Consider the following 16,727-nt stretch of genomic DNA (forward strand, 5'->3'; position numbering starts at 1 on the left):
AAGACTCCCGGTGAAGTGCCTGCGTCGATTAGAGTCACACCTTACTCCTCTGTGTTGTACAACTTAAAAACCCACAAAGGAGTCGCACAAACTCATTTTATTACATGAAAAGACAAACTGTATTTAAAAGATGGAAGCAGCCACTGTGACATAGCTTACTGATTTCTGGACTCTGCATTTTTAACGCCTCACTGTTAGCATTCTGAAAAACTGCAGATTTTCATAACAAGTCACCATAATTGAATATGATGGTGGTTGCTAATGTCAACAGCTAAAGCTAACCAGCTCGATTGATAAGCATAAACTGTAAACTTTCACCTTCCCTGTACATGTGCAATGGTTTAAACCATTCATAGAGACCAAAACCATTTCTGCAGCAGCGTGTTAATATGTTTATGTCTGCTGTATATGTCAGTCTACAGCGACTGACACAATTTTGGAGCCGGCCTCAAGTGGACATTAAAGGAACTGCAGCTTTTGGTATTTTTGCTTAGGCTTCATTTTTCAGCATACATATGCCATAGTTAGTCAAATACCAGGGGGTACTACTCCAATCCTGTTATACGCCGCAGTACGCAGGACAGAATATCCTTCCTGGCCATCCTTATAGCAAGAGGGTCAAAGTTTAATATTATGACAAAATTGTACGTACCATTTTTATAGACCGTGCATGAAACAGTTGATATAACTTCATAAGGGAAGCTGCAGAATAGCTCAAAGGAAAAATATGCAGTTTAGAACGAAGCAGCTAAAAATGAAGAAAATGTCAAAAACTGCAGTTCCCCTAGTGGCCACTTGAGGCTCCAACAGTGAGTCAGTCTCCATAGACTCCCATGTTCACAATAAGAAATAAAGATGTTCACAGCTTAATACAGAAAACAGTTTTGGTTTAAACAGTTGAATTCCTCCTCCTAACTGCACAGAGGGCTGTACAGGTACCACAGGGCTCTTCCTGTTAAAAGGAAGCTCTTTCTCCCCACTGCAGCCAAATGCTGCTCATAGATGACTGTCTGTCTGTCTCGTAGTCTGATAATTGTTGGCAGTGGCTCTTTATAGATAAAGCTGATATTTCTGTCCCCCTGGGAAAAACTGACCTGTGTGAGGAGTTTTCCTTGGGGCTGACGGTGTTGTTGCTGTTGTCATTGTTGTAGTTTTGAGCACATCAAAGACTGAGGATGAAGAAAAGAAACATGAATATTCAAACTTCCCAATGAGTCCAACTGAAGTCTTTTGGGACTCACAAAGGCCTGATTTATTCTTTAGTTCCTGTCATACAGTATGGACTCACAGTGCTCACCAGACTCCTGCTCCTCTTCATTGTCCTCCTCCTCTTTCCCATTTCCTTCCTCCTCAGATGACTCAGAGGGACTCGTGGTGGTTGTTGTTGAGGCTAAGTTTAAACCTGTTAATAAGGAGGCAAAAGAGCTTCATTTCAGTGCTTTATTTGACTTCTGCTACTAAGACAGAGTCTCACACAAGGGCAAAATACAACAATCTCAATCCAGCCAGTAACATCCTACAAAGAAAAATACCCAAACAATCCACAGTCACAGGAATTCAGAAAAATAAAACTACATAAATAAACCAAACTACTTGACAGCTGGTTAAAAATTAATCATGTTGTGCTGATTTTTTTCATTGTGAATGAATCTCCGGTCTCCATAAACATGTTTTGAGGGGTCATCATGGCTGTGCACCGGGCCTACGAGAGCTCTGCAGACTGTTGTACATGTGTACCGCCACCAGAGGGCAGTGTCATGGACAAACAACTAAAGCTCTTGAAATAATTAAAGATACAAATGTTTGGAACAATCTTTGGTTTGGCTTCATTGTAACTTTCTCATATGGACAATCTAATCTTCAACTCTATGGGGGGTGGGGGTGACCCTGCTTTGACCACACCCCTGTCCTTTTAATGCTTTTTGCATCATCTATAATTTGAGATAAAAAAAAAAAAAATCAACACATCATAAAAGGATAAATATTTCTTCATCACCTGTCTCGGCTGATTCTTCCACGGCTGCTGATGTCAGCTCTCTGGGAGTTGTAGTTCTTGGAGGAGTCGATGGTAAAATGTGATCGAGCGGCGCTGATGCTCCCGTTTGATTCACCTGTGTGTTTTCAGCGGCAGAGCTCAGTGAAGAGGTCAGCTCGGATTCTGCTTCAGTTGGCGTCTCTTCGTCATGAACGCGCAAACCTGAATCTGCAAGAGATAAAATTATAACGTCATCACATCACAGATACTCTGTCTGTATTTTTGAAGTCCTCTCTCACTTCTCTTGCCTTCGGTGTGCCACAAGGTTCCGTTTTGGTGCCTTTGCAGTTTCTATTCTGTTGTTTCTGCTCCCTCTTCTGCACATTTTGACACTTTTAAGGACATTTCTTGTAAATGGTAATAAATAGTGCTTTACTTAGTCCCTAAGGACCCCAAAGCCACCCTGCGGCGCACTGACAGAGGCGAGGCTGCCGGACACTGGCGCCACCGGGCCCTCTGACCACCACCAGTAGGCAACGGGTGAAGTCTTGCCCAAGGACACAACGACCGAGACTGTCCGAGGCGGGGTTCGAACCGGCAACCTTCCGATTACAAGACAAACGACCACGTTCGTCTTGAGCCACGATTGCCCCTGCTATGCAGATGAGGTTCAGTTCTATGTTTCTTTTAAACCCCAAGAGGTTTCTAACCTGCAGATCAGTCATTTTCCCCACTTGTGAAGAGAAAACAGAAACAGTGTCTTCGTGCTACATTTGCTGAATCTTCTTTTAGGAATCTTAATTTCCTGAAACAAAAAGGAGTCTAAGTATTCAGTTACACTGGCTCTCCAGTAACTTTAGAGTCCACTTTAAGATTCTGATTTCGACATTTATCACCAGCGTACATCAGTACGCCAGCAGGTCCCTGAGGTCATGTGATCAGGGCCTACTGGCTATACAGCGTATGAGGCTGGGAACTAAAACAGGAGGAGGGTTTGCATCAGTCCACAGACTTTCCTTGAAATCAGTGGTTTAAAAGCAGCTAAAAAACTTCTTTTAAACTTGCTTGTGGGGTAACTTCATCAGAGTCCCAGTTGGAACAAACACACTTGTGAAAAATAAGACGCTGGTGTTTAATCAGGTTTCAGAGCTCCCTGTGGGCTGTGGGGCTGGAAGCTGCCCACAGGTGTGGAAGGAGGTGGCCTTAAGGGGGGAAATCAGCTAGTTTGAATCAGTTATGCTTTTATGATTATTAGTGATCTGTATTGTAACTGCACCTTGCATAAATACTTTAGTTTTGTTGCACACAAACAGAGTCAGAGACACTAATATCCATTTAAAGTTTGACTGGATGAAGTTGAAAGTTTCTCTTTTGTGGTACTCCAAAGTGAGATTATGATTAATAATATTTCTGCGCATAAAAAGCCAGTTTAACGAAGGTTTTCTGGCTCCAACTTGCACCCGAGAAAGTTTCCTTTCTTTTTTTCTTCTGTCCACAGACGAGGACACGTTCCTCATTTAGAAAATCTTTTATGAATTAGACGCCAGATGAATCACTGCTCAGTTATGGGATCATATAAAGCACATCGCGTCATTGAAATAAAAAGAGCTGCTTTATATTAAGCCCGAGGCAGACGTTTGTATTTATCAGTCGTGATCGAGACGCCGAGTGTTTCTGGCTCACCCCGGCTGATTGCTGGAGGATTGTGGGTCATCTGATCCCCATTTATCTCTTCCTGCTCGAGTGCTTCCTCTGCGGCGCTCTCATTCAGATCTGTAAAAGCAGGAAACGTCTGAGCCAAGTGAGTCATTGAGCAGCAGGAGTCGAACAGCGGGGAAATTATTTCTGCTGTTTTGGAAGCTGTCCGCCGGTCAGCATCTAGCAAATGTAATTTGCTAGAAAAGTACTAGAGAGAGGATGGAGGGGAGACGGTGAGGTAACCGAGGTAACCGTTACCTTTAGAGATATAACTCAGGTGTGTCATCTCTGCCTCTTCCACCTCTGCTGCACCTCCTGCGCCTTCCTCAAGCTCCTCTGGAAAGATGAGAAATATTAGGATAACACGCAGATGGTGCCGAGTTTGAGAGCCACTCTTCTACTCTCCTCTTGTTTCCGTGTTAAAACTGTGGCCCGCGGGCCAATTAGAGGTCATACCAGCAGGCATCAGCAGCGCTGGAGTGCTGAGGTTGTACTCCATGGCCTCGGTGTCACTCTGGTTATCCACCCTGCCTGTTGTTGGTGGGTCCATCCCTGCTGAGGAGACAGTCACAGTTCATTCATCATTCACTTGTCTGGGATGCAGGTAGATGTTTTCTGGCTTTATTTAACGTGTGAGTCTCATTTTTCTTTATTTACTGAATGAAATGCTCACACTGAGCCTTTAAAAGTGTGGACACCAAAAGGCAACGAAGGCTGGCACCATCACTGAAATAAAGAATATCAAGGCTTAATGATTTCTGTGTCTGTCTTAGAACGACAGATTGGTGTATGTAGCTGCTAGCTGCCTGCTAAGCTTCACGCTTTACTAACCGGAGCGACTGAACTGAACCTCGTAACCGTGTTCGTGCTATTTTTAGGCGATTAGTTCTCACACATCAGATCATGATCTGATTTCATGATCAAAATTGTTGTTTTCCTCTTGGTTAAAGACCAAAACAAGCTTCATTAGGAGCTTCTGATTGTAGACGTCTGACCTTTAAATGGCAGTGAGTAAAAGCTACCATCAGACTACATTGTTAAATCTGTTTTATCAGAAAAGGAAATCTGTTTCCACTCCATTAATTCTTAAAGGAAGAGGAGGGAGGTCCATTTTATGAGCACTCCGAGTTCAAGGCTGGAAGCATCTTAAAACTCTCCAAAACCTGAAATTTCACTTTGTTCTGCTCTGGAGACGTGCAGAGTTGTAGAAAGTAAAGCGAAGCATAAAAACAAGAGTTTTACCTGCTGGCAGGAAGGACGAGCTGGAGAAATTAAAGCTTTCTGAGGTGTTTTCTGCTGGGAGAACATCTGCAGAGAAACAGGAGAAGTTCAGCCTCTCCACAGAAATATACACTCGAACAAAGCAGAGAGAAGGAAACACATTAATGCGCTAACATGATGCTCCATATCTCAGTTTGGATTTGTGTCGACAGGATCAACGTGAGCCCAATATTCTCTCTTTTATCTCCTTTGTGATCAGAAACTTAGTCCAAGGATGTAAGCACTGCTTTACAGATGTAAATAGGTGTAACGTATGGACCTCGACGTGCTCCTGATCCTGTTCAGTTCAATCTGTTCCTGACATCAAAGTAACAGATAAAGTGAATTCGAGCTGATCTCGAGTTTAAACAGAGTGGGTTCAGTTTCAGACAGATCTCAGGTTGACGTGCGTGACAGGCCGTCCTCAGGTTTAAAAAACCTCCCTCTGAACTTTTCTGCTTTAATAACATCCTTCACTTCAGATTCTCCTGATTCTGAGGCGGCGAGCAGCTCGGCTTGACGTGACATCTCTATCTGGACACAGACGGATGAAAGGAGGTCTGAACAATCACTGGTTTCTTTTTCTTTTAGCTGGATGTGGGCAGGAAGCTGCAGCTTAAACATCCAGAGGTTCTTCTTTTAATTGGCTGAGGTGTGACTCAGCCGTCTGCGTTTCTGCCCAATCAATCGTTTCCTGTGATGTGACATCGCCGACCCGCTCAGAAAGTGACGCGCCGTCTCAGGAACGCTGATCGTGGCGCCCTCCGAGTTTCACACAGACTTACCTGCTGCTCTGAAGACTTCACCTGTGTCCTCGACGCCGCCGAGCAGATCTGAAACACACGGTCAAACTAATGAGAAACTCAGACCGCTGTTAGCTGCGAGCTCTGTCAGACACACCGGAGAGAAGGCAGGACTAATGAGCTCACTGCTAAAATTTATTAAATCAGCCTCGCTCAGAAGGACAGCGAGGCCGAACGTACAGCAAGAGTCATGAAGAAAGATCTTCAAAGAGAGCAGAAGTTTTTTTTCCTCGCAGCATCAACGATTCATCCGGCTTTACGTCAAGAGACGGAAACACTGAGACCAAAGATCCACAGACGGAGTGGAAAAGTTCTCCAAAATGTTCTGAGACCAAATTAAAAATCCGTCAGAAACGAAGAAATCAGTCTAAAGGAACCTGTGCCACTCTAAGCCTGGATGTTTCTGAAAACAAAGTAACCATCTGAAACCCAGCACATAACCACGGCTTAGCAAATAAACCAGTGAAACCAGAATGAAACAAGTTTGTAAACAAGATGTAAAAAACAACAATTTTACCTTTAATTTTATCAAAGATCAGAAACAGAAAAAGCAAGAAGGCCTACGTGGCCGTGAATGTCACAGAGATAGTAACACGTTACTGTAATCCGATTACCGTTTTCAAGTAACGAGTAAAGTAAGGGATTACTATTGAAAAAAGTAATTAGATTACTGTTACTTTCCTGTAAGCACGCTGTGTCACTATGTTACTAAACCGTGATTTTGTTTGTGAGAGTGTCTCAACAGCTGTCTGCAGATCAACAATGGATAACATGGAGTGCAGGAGAGAGTACGACCATGCAGCCTTTAAAGCGTGGAAGTAATCACATTACTTTGAGTTTGATTCTGTAAAGAGTGACAAAAACATTAGCGTCCGCTGTTCACTGTGTGGGAAGAAAACTTCTTTCTACAGAGAAAAATTCAACTTCAAATCTGAGCAACACCGAGCACGCTGCCACGGGAATGTGACATTCACAGATCCCCCCACTGACATGACCGCTGTGGGCAAACCTCCACCAGCCCCACTCCTGCTAAACAGGTGAAAATAGATTTAAGAAACAGGACTCAGCGCTGCTGAATCTTTGATTTTATTTATTTTCTGCTGTGTTTTACTTGCATGTATTTGAAAGAGTGTAAACACAAAACATTATTTTATTTTATGTGCTGGAATGTGCAGAAAATAGGTTTCAATGTTAAACAAATGTCTTCAAGTCAAAGACTTTTGCATATAATTTAATTTTTGCTTGATGCATGAAGTTAAAAGATTAAAACTAATAAAACAATTTATAAATAGACTTTTTCATTTGATTACATTTTATATGATGGATTATACAGACAAAATAGAACTGGGCTGAAAGGTCTGTTGCTTTATTACGTATTCAGGTTGTGTATCTTGTTTGTTTTTTAAAGTAACTAATTACTTTTGAAAATAAGTAATCAGTAAAGTAACAGGAATACTTTCTTGGAGAAGTAATCAGTAATTAGCAACTAATTACTATTTTCAGGTAACTTGACCAACACTGCTGCTGGGGAACATCACAGATCTCTGTTATTGGGCAACGACACAGGAAGCTTTGATGTTAAAGTCTCGCAGATATAATGTGAAGTGGAAACAGGAAATAAACAGCAGCAGCGAGACGAGAGCACACTCAGAATTACAATAACAAAGTCAAATTAAAATATTTATTTTACTGTTCTTTTTACTTGCAACTGTTGTTTTTTTTTTTACAGTCAGGCTGTTTTATGACTTCATAGACTGTTTTTCACCATTTCATAACACGATTTATGTGAAGGCGCACTCAAGCACAGAGCCCGGCTTCACTGCTGTCGTGTTACGACCATCTCCGACTGCAGTTTTAGGATTTAGATCGAGCCAATTTTAAACCAACTCTGGAAGTTTGGTGCATGTTAAAGAACTGTCTGAAATTTAAAATAATAATAATAATAAAGGTCTGAGGTTACGTCCAAAGAAAAGTGTTAAACACAAACCTAAACCAGGTTTTAAATGTAAAAATAACTCAGCTGGAAACGAGTCAAAAAGCCGGATTGTGAGTCTGGGTCTAACTGTGTGGGTGTGCAGAGGAGCTGCTGCCAAAAGAACACCAGACTTAATTGGATGCATCCATGTTTGTCTTTGCTCGCCTGGTGACTGAAAACTGTCTGCGGTACCTCGATTTACTTTAAGTGGCTCAAACTGTTTCCACAGCGAGTTTGCAGGACACAGATTCTTCTTTTCTCTCCTTTTACAAACTCAAACAGAGGCTTCACCCACAGTGTGTTCAGTATTTTATTGCACTGAAGACCCGTTTGCACACGATTTATGTCTTTGGAGTTATTTTTATATTACCTGTATTGATCAGTGATTTTGATCCACTCTCCTCCTCGTCCTCCACGGCACGAGTCATGGATTTGGTCCCATTTTGCCAAACTGGTGCCATTAAAGAGAGCCAGATTTATTTTCTTGCTTGTAATGCAGATGTACAGAAAGACGCAGTGGTTTCAGGAACACTGAAGGAAGCTGAATATATATGATCCTTATAAAACATGAGTGAAGCGACTAAACATCCAAAGGAACCAAAAACCGTAGCCAGATGTTGGCTCTGGAGACGACTTCGCTTCGTCTCACCTGTTTGATTTGTAGCTGAGCAGGACGTGTCGGCGAGGCCTCTCAGCGATGAGTTGTACGGGCTCCGAGTCATGCAGTCGATGGCGGCCCGGTCACATTCACAGAACGTCTGCTGGCACGAGTCAGCAGCATCTTCAAGACAGAAAGAGCCACAGACATTGGTACACTGTACTAGTGCCACAGTCTTTATTTACTGTGTCGGGTTCCAAGAGTCTAGACACAGAGCAGCAGGTCCGTATACGGAGGAGTCACTTTTGTATTGCTTCTTTTCACTTTGTACAAACTCCGAGTGTGAAAACGATCAATTTTGGTTCCACTGTGAGTAAAACTTGTTTTTTGTTGGCAGCAAAAGTCTTGTGATGGTTCCCAGTGTGAAAGCAAACAAGCACATTTCCCAAAATAAACTGTAAGTCTCACCACAGCTGGTGTTTGCAGCTGCTGCACAGCTGAAGTTGTACGGGGCAAGTGGCAGCTCCGGCCTGCAGGGGGCAGCGTGCTGGTAACACAGCCGGTGAGCCTCGCAGCACCTGTAGACGGAAACCGGGAAAAAGAAGAAGCGATGAATAACATGACGAGGGTCCGATCGATACGCGAAACACGACCTGCTCAGTGCAGGGGTGCTTCCTGCACGTGCCTTTCACAGTAAAAGCTCTTCACATATACACTTACACTTACAGCTGGTGTTTGCAGATACGTAGAGGAATATAGTGGCTTATTATAAAAGTACATCAAAGCAATCGAGTCTGGGATTAAAACAAGTCTTTGCCTTTTTTTAATCTGAGAAATAGTCATAATTATTTTCATATAAACATGTTTTCTACAATATGGCACAGAAACAGAGGCTACATGTTCTTTATCAAGTACAGTGATTAGCTTCACAGAGATGAAGCTAATTTTGTAACCCATGAATAAAAAAAGTGACTTCAGCTGTAAATGTAACATTAAAAAGAAAAAGTCATAATATTTATTAATTATTAATTCAGCTCTGAGCTCACAGCTGTTTGAACAAATTTAGTATTTTGTACAGAACTTTATTATGTAGATAACATATCCACCTTTCCCTGACTGGTAGCTCCTCCCCTTCCCTGTTGCAGGGGCGGAGCTACAATAATAAAGTGCTTTGTCCTCCCTAAATGGGACACAATATACGCATTTCTATCTCCATATTTTTTTTCCTTTACTGTGTGAGGGCAGCTTTGCATGATTCACAGTTTATAATCATCCTTATTTATTTACCCTGGGCCTTACTACAGCGACTCGACTAATGCTCTGTCAGAAACAAGCCCCTCCTCCTTTAGTCCAACCCTTCCTTTTAAGTGATGTTTCTTCTGATTGGCTGCCCCAGCAAGTGGGTGGCATCATATAGCATCATATAGATCCAGGTTAGGAAAAAAGTGTCTAAAACTGAGTGTTTAGTTTAGTCTGCAGTTTTTGACTTGCTGAAGATTTCTAGGTAAGTTAACCTTTCTACTGCTAAAGGTTAGCTTTAGCTAAAGGTTAGCTTTAGCTAAAGGTTAGCTTTAACAGTTGAAAACGGTGGAAAGTCTCTCAAAATTTTTTCAACCATCCCTGAGTTGCTTTTTCCTCTTTTTGATGACTTTGACAGACCTTTAAGGTGTTCAGCCTGAGAGATGTACTACAGTAAGTACATGGTTTCATTTATTATTCCAGTCCACCCTAAAGCTACTGTCTCTTGATTTTGACATTTCCTGTACTGTAATTCCTGTGAGGGATTCCAGCATAATGAATAATATTTTCCATGGGAATGGGAGGGGTGGTCAGCGAAGACTCTCCCAGCCTGCTTCACACCTGCCTGCCTCCAGCCTCTGAATTCAATTATGCCGTATTTTAAATTCAGCAGCTGCTGTAACCGCAGTCCCGCTGCGATCTGAGGCTTACTTACACATCCAGAGCATCCACGGGGTTTCCAGCTGCCACATATCTGCAGGAGCAGCCATAATCTTCCAGGTCACGTGGGCAAATCCCCGTTGCACAGTGCAGCTTCGACACAAAGCTCAGCATGGAGGGGAAGTTATCGAAGACCGAGTGTATCCAGGTGAAGCGCAGCCCGAGACAATCTGCAGGAAGAGACGACGGAAGGTGAATGAATAAACACGCCGAGGCCGCGAGAAGATCGAACCTGCAGAGCTTCTGTAAACTTTGAGGTGGAGAGCAGAGCGATTTAATCATAGATAATCCTGTTTGCAGGTAACTCGAGTCCAGAGAAGCACACAGGGTGGAAGATTATTTGGACTGCAGGTCTCCACATGCAGGTACAGTGAAGATTAAGACCATAGGAGGCACTGAACATCAAAGCCTCTCGACCTCGATGTCAACAACGGCCCACAACGCCACAGAAAGTCTACGACTGTTGTTTGAGCTATCAAAGTCCAGAACACTGCTGCTGCTGTAGATCCATGAAGGTTTAGGAGATTTACACAACGCAGCTTCGAGTCCGTACCTTTATCACTACAATTAAGTCTCATGTAACACCAAAGACTCAGCAAAACTCAGCTGGAAAAAACTGAAAGTCCTGAGTCCATACTTCATTTAAAGATGCAGCACAGGGGGTCCACAGGTGAGGACGAGACTGATCATAAAGCAGACATGTCACCATCAATGTCTATTTTATAAAGAAATGCATGACACAAATGACCACAAACAGCCTAACGCCAGCCTGGTGCTCGGCAGGAGGCTGGACTCACTTAAAACTGTGGCAGAGGGGGGCGATGGACTAAAGTAGACCCTCTCTCCGTGGCCTCCTGGGTGGGCACAGGAGCAGCAGATGGCTCCTCTCACTGTACTGTAGATCTGAGTGCTTCGGGAGCTCCTTCATCCCCACAGCAATAAGAGTTTGTAACGCCCTCTGACCCCCTCTCATACACATTCTGCCTCCAGTCCTGTTTTTGTCTATTTTTATCCATCTATCCGTTCATTTTATTACATAATGTTTGCTTCTGTTCTCACCAGTCATGTGATCTGCCTCCGGGTCCGGACAGAAGATGGAGCCGGCGGGAAGCGCTGGATAAGGATAAAACAATTAAGGTCATAAATGTAACCTTTAAAACACCAAAGGTAAATCTTTCCGCATCAGCACACACAAATGAATAAACTAAAGGAGACATAACGTTTCTGCTTTATATAACATTCCTGCTCAACCACTAATCTGACACAAAGATTTATTCATGCTTTGAAGGCATTTCTGACTCTTTAGTAATTAATAAATAATTGGTAAATTATCCTTATCATAATCTTTGAGTCAGCAGGTAAAACTATATGTATGTATATCGGGGCGACCGTGGTTCAGGGGGTTGGGACGCAACCATCATCTTTTAACCAGAAGGTTGCCGGTTCAATCCCCTGCTCTGTCTTGCTCGTTGTGTCTCTGGGTAAGACACTTCACCTACCAACTACTGGTTTTGGCCAGAGGGGCCGATGGCGCGATATGGCAGCCTCGCTTCTGTCAGTCTGCCCCAGGGCAGCTGTGGCTACAACTGTAGCCTCCACCAGTGTGTGAATGTGAGAGTGAATGAATAGCGGAATTGTAAAGCGCTCTGAGGGTCTAGAAAAGCGCCATATAAATGTAATCCATTATTAGTGTAGAACTAGTTTTTATTAAATGGATCCTGTATAATGTAGTTTTACAGAGGGACTCACCGTTTGGAAGAGCAGACAGCAGAAACATGTACATCAGGAACATGACTCGTACCTGCATTCAGACGGAGAAAGCTTTTTTCATATTCAACTTCCTGTCGGGTGCACAAACTCATCATATCAGACCAAATCCGATCAGGCTTACCTGTCTGACCAGGCTTACCTGTTGCTCCTGCGTTTCTAAAAGCTACCATGCTCCTCACCTGTGGAACCAGCTCCCAGTGTGGGTTTGGGAGACAGACCCTCTCTCTACTTTTAAGAATAGACTTCGAACTTTCCTTTTTGATGAAGATTATAGTTAAAAATGCTGTTTCTGTTGTATGGACATAATTTTAATCTTTAGTAAAGACAACATCAAACATAAAGAAGAAAATCATGTGAAAAATGGTTTCAGTGACCCAAGGTAATCCCACCAATCTGTTACAGCACTGCTGACAGCACAGTCATATCACCGCAGCAAATATGCCATCTTTAGATCACATTCACAGTGCAAACCTGGTAAACTATCAAGGTGTGTGTTTGATTATTGATTATGATAATCAAAATCGAAAATGTTCAATTAATCGTGATTTTCATTTGAGGTCATAGTATTGACCCTGATTTATCCCCTATAGTTTTTCTGCAATAGGCTCCACTATCACTCCCCATGTGTTTATGGATCACTACCTGCTCCCTTAAGCCAATTAAATTAAATAAATTCAACATTTAAAAACCAAAAGCTGCAGTCCCTCTTATGCCCACTAGAGGCTGGCTTCAAAAGTGTGTCCAGTGTTCAGAACAGAAATAAACAGCCTGGTTCAAAAACAGTTTCGGTTTCTGTGGGTAGTTTAACCCTTCGTAACACCTGTACCTGTACAGGGTGACATTTATTTGGATGCTGGTAAGGTTTAAGTTTAGGGGTGTGGCCACGTTGATTGACAGGTATCACTGGGTACTTGCAGCTGCTAGCTGTGTGCTAGGCCTCACTTACACTACTTTGAATCACTGGACCAGATTTCACCACCATATTTCAACTGTCGGTGTACTTGTAATGTTGTATGCTACATCCAGTAGACTGTTTTATTACTTTGGTAACCAGCAGATACGGGTCTAGCTAGACACTGCTAGCTAAGCTAGCTAGCATTAGCTGATAAAGTAGCACTCCACTCTGAGGCAAATATGGTCACTTCTCCCTCCAAAATACCAACATTTTAACAACACTGAAGATACAAAACAAAGTTGATATTTCATAGTGGGCATCTTTTATATACGGGGTATCATACTGAGCATGTGCAGAGTCAGTGTAAGCATCCCAGCTTGTTTCTGGGGAATTTGAGATTACTACACTCATCCCCGATCTTGCTTCCTGAAACAGGCTTGAATAAATGGTAAATGTAAATTTCATATTCTGATTTGCATGTTGCTGTAATTCTCTGCAAAACCAGAAGAGGTCACAGTTTGAAGCTTACTGAGCCGCTGCTCTCAGCAGCAACGACGCTGTGATTCCTGCAAACGCTCAAAGGTGAGGATCATCGACCAAATCACAGCAACGAAGTCATCAGACGGCACCACAGAGGTCACGCGTTTTAACAAATATGAAACATCTGAAAATACTCTGACATCAGCCATTACAGCGCTGACTCCTACACAAAAACAAGGACGATGACCCTTCTCCACCTTCTCTGCTCAGTACTTCAATGTTTCTAACAGCTTCAAACGGTTCGGCTCACCTGTGGCTCCCATCCGCTCGATGAGGTGAAGAAGTGTGTCATTAACGTTATTAAAGCCTCAAGCATTTTTCACCAAGAGCAGGGAAGTGATCAGTGCCTCTCAGGAGGTCAGCCGTCTCATTATTGCACTTATATTTAATCTTTAATGCGACCTCAAAGCAAGAACTCTGCACATTAATGGATCCAGCTGAGGTGGGTCTGCCATAATGAAACTACAAAGTCCTGAAGATGGACTACAAAAGACTAATCTGACTTTTTTTTTTTTTTTTTTTTTTTTTAAATTCTTTCATGCAGGTTGTATAAAAGACATCCACTGAAAAATTTCACGTCATTGCAAAGATTATAATTTTAAAGAAACAGGAATAAATAGTTTGTGGTTTATATACACTCATTATGAGCATGAATAGCATATAACTTTACTGCATTAAAAAATAATCAAGGACTGGGTTTAAATGTATTTTGTTTGGATTAGGAAAAATCCGTACACTCACTTAAATCTTTTAATAAGTGATTCTAAAGGTTCTACAATGTCTTGACATTGAAATAGACGTTACAATGCCAAGGTCTATTAACTTCTCGTGTGATCCTGATTAACTACAACTGGCAGTTTCTCTCTTATTTTGATGTTTCACCACTTTGCCAACATCTGGAAGAAAACCCTGTCACCCTCAGATGAGAGTCTGGATGTTCAGGAACTAACCAAGGCTCAAGCGAGATTTACATCGCCATGGACCGAGAGCTTGCTGATCAAGAAAGAAGCCTCCATGAATTTGCAGCTGCAGTTACAGTGACTTGCAAAAGTATTTGGCCCCCTTGAACTTTTCCACATTTTGTCACATTACAGCCACAAACATGGATCAATTTTATTGGAATTCCACGTGAAAGACCAACACAAAGTGGTGAACACGTGAGAAGTGGAACCAAAATCATACATGATTCCAAACATTTTTTACAAATAAATAACTGAAAAATGGGGTGTTCGTAATTATTCAGCCCCCTGAGTCAATACTTTGTAGAACCACCTTTTGCTGCAATTACAGCTGCCAGTCTTTTAGGGTTTGTCTCTACCAGCTTTGCACATCTACAGACTGAAATCTTTGCCCATTCTTCTTTGCAAAACAGCTCCAGCTCAGTCAGATTAGATGGACAGCGTTCGTGAACAGCAGTTTTCAGATCTTGCCACAATGATACGAACTAAATCTGGAGAAGTAAAGGTCTGTCTTTCAAACCTAAGAGCATTTGTGTCAGACAGGGTGGTGGTAGCATCATGCACTGAGGCTGCTGTGCTGCCTGTGGTACTGGTACACTGGACAAAGTAAATGGAAGAAGGAAGGAGGAGGACGATGACTAAATCAACAGCTAGACGGTTGGAACTCGGACAGAGGTGTCCAGGTTTAAGTGTTCCAACAGGACAAGGACTGTCCTTGGATGCTGGGTCAGTCACAGGAAACCAACCAGTTGAAATGAATTCTACCAATTCTGCCAAGAAGAGTGGCCAAATATCCAGAGTTATGCCAGAAGCTTGCTGATGAATAGCAAAAGCATCAGATCAAGGTGCAACTTCACAATTTTATCAAGTATTACTGATGTGTATGTCTATATTTGGATAGTTACTTTTGAGAAAATCCAAAATAAAATCAAAGGTCATGTTTTTTTAATGTCATTAAAGATGTTGGTGTACAGTCAATCCACCATGACATTCATGCTCATGATGAGCGTACGAAACTTCTCAGTTTCTTTAACATTTCCTTAATATTACCTCTTTACATTCTGTGCAGTGTAAAGCTAAAACCCATCAGTTAATCTCTGACTACAGAGTGAAAATGCTCAATAATATCAGCCTCTGTTAGCTGTGATAGCTGTCAGAGGCTGAAGGCCAGAGGAGCTGCAGCACTGCCTTTGCCATGGATTTTTAAGCTGTCTCACATATCCAGTGATCAGAGGCAACGTTACGCAATGATAAGTTGAGCGCTTTGAAGACTTAACATGAACGTTATCCTTGCCTGTTACACTCATATGTCCTCACTTTATAGCTGTGCTGTTTGATACTGTGCATGCACACATGCACACACTCTGACCAAACCAAAGACAGATTTAAACAGCAAAGAAAGTCTTACCTTATTTGTGGGATTTCTGGTTTGTTCAGTGAGCATTAAACTCGGTGCCACGTTCAGGAGTGAGATGCACCTCGGTGGGAAGGAACCCTTTTTAATGCTTGTTGTCTAACAGAATAAACTCTGAGCTCCAAAAACTGTTTATCTCTCTGGGGCTGGGGGGTGGGGGGTACCTTTATCCTGTTCAGGTCAGCTCTTATTGGCTATTAGGTGATACCTGAGCAGGAGCTTATCGTGGCTTTTTTCCATGCAGGTATTTCAGGCTTTAGCACAGGTGGGGTCCTGACAGGGGGGACCCACAGAGTGGTCTTTGTCCCCGCAGGAGGGCTGGCTCTGTGACCTGGGGTTCGACCTGGACTTATCTGATCCCCCTGGAGTTCAGATCAATGATGACCTGCAGGAAGGAGGGGTGATCGCTGTGGGTTTAATAACAGGGGGCTGATAGTGGGGCAGTGCATCTGTCAGGAGGGACGGCAGCAGCTCTGTTTAGAGGGAGGAGAATCGTTTCTTTTTCCTCTAAAGCAGCTGGTTTCTTGTTTTCTAAAAAACTCTGTGAAATTCTCTGAGAGTAAACAGTTTGACAGTCGGTGGATTCTTCATGCATATTCATAAATATCTCTGAAAATTAAACAGAGTTCTGGATCGAGGCTGCTCCAGTGAACTAAAACTAGACTAAAAAAAACGATCGCTGAGCTCCACGTGTAGTCCTATAGATGCATTTCATTCTGTTTAACTTTTTCCACATATATATGTAATCGGTTATATCTGAACCTACATCATCTTTATGGAAAAAGACAACTGGAAAACCAAATAAAGAGATTTAAAAAAAAAAAAATCTGAAACAATAAGATGTGCTTGAAAAACGAACTACAATCAAATAAAATGCAGAG

General features: G+C 42.4%; 1 protein-coding gene across 9 annotated transcripts in view; it reads right to left on the reverse strand.

Moving 5' to 3' along the window:
- Positions 1 to 16,625, reverse strand: part of oc90 (otoconin 90) — a 28,169-nt gene extending 11,544 nt beyond the window's left edge. For 4 of the 9 annotated variants that reach the window (XM_084912021.1, XM_084912019.1, XM_084912016.1 and 1 more), the window contains exons 1-14: positions 12,018 to 16,625; positions 11,328 to 11,381; positions 10,264 to 10,438; positions 8,778 to 8,887; positions 8,361 to 8,492; positions 8,082 to 8,162; positions 5,719 to 5,766; positions 4,916 to 4,981; positions 4,130 to 4,228; positions 3,932 to 4,009; positions 3,659 to 3,748; positions 1,997 to 2,203; positions 1,289 to 1,402; positions 1,095 to 1,169 (exon numbers count right to left, since the gene is read on the reverse strand). In XM_084912021.1, the coding sequence (XP_084768147.1) occupies positions 1,095 to 1,169; positions 1,289 to 1,402; positions 1,997 to 2,203; positions 3,659 to 3,748; positions 3,932 to 4,009; positions 4,130 to 4,228; positions 4,916 to 4,981; positions 5,719 to 5,766; positions 8,082 to 8,162; positions 8,361 to 8,492; positions 8,778 to 8,887; positions 10,264 to 10,438; positions 11,328 to 11,381; positions 12,018 to 12,075 (1,387 nt within the window). In that variant the 5' untranslated portion in view covers positions 12,076 to 16,625. The remainder of the gene's footprint in view (positions 1 to 1,094; positions 1,170 to 1,288; positions 1,403 to 1,996; positions 2,204 to 3,658; positions 3,749 to 3,931; positions 4,010 to 4,129; positions 4,229 to 4,915; positions 4,982 to 5,718; positions 5,767 to 8,081; positions 8,163 to 8,360; positions 8,493 to 8,777; positions 8,888 to 10,263; positions 10,439 to 11,327; positions 11,382 to 12,017) is intronic. The other 5 variants (XM_084912020.1, XM_084912018.1, XM_084912015.1 and 2 more) reach the window with 2 other exon arrangements.
- Between the last annotated feature and the right edge of the window lie 102 nt (positions 16,626 to 16,727).

This window comes from Perissodus microlepis, chromosome 18 (genome assembly GCF_051167445.1).
Source record: "Perissodus microlepis isolate ML-2025 ecotype Zambia chromosome 18, ASM5116744v1, whole genome shotgun sequence".
In the NCBI taxonomy this organism is placed as follows: Eukaryota; Metazoa; Chordata; class Actinopteri; order Cichliformes; family Cichlidae; genus Perissodus; species Perissodus microlepis.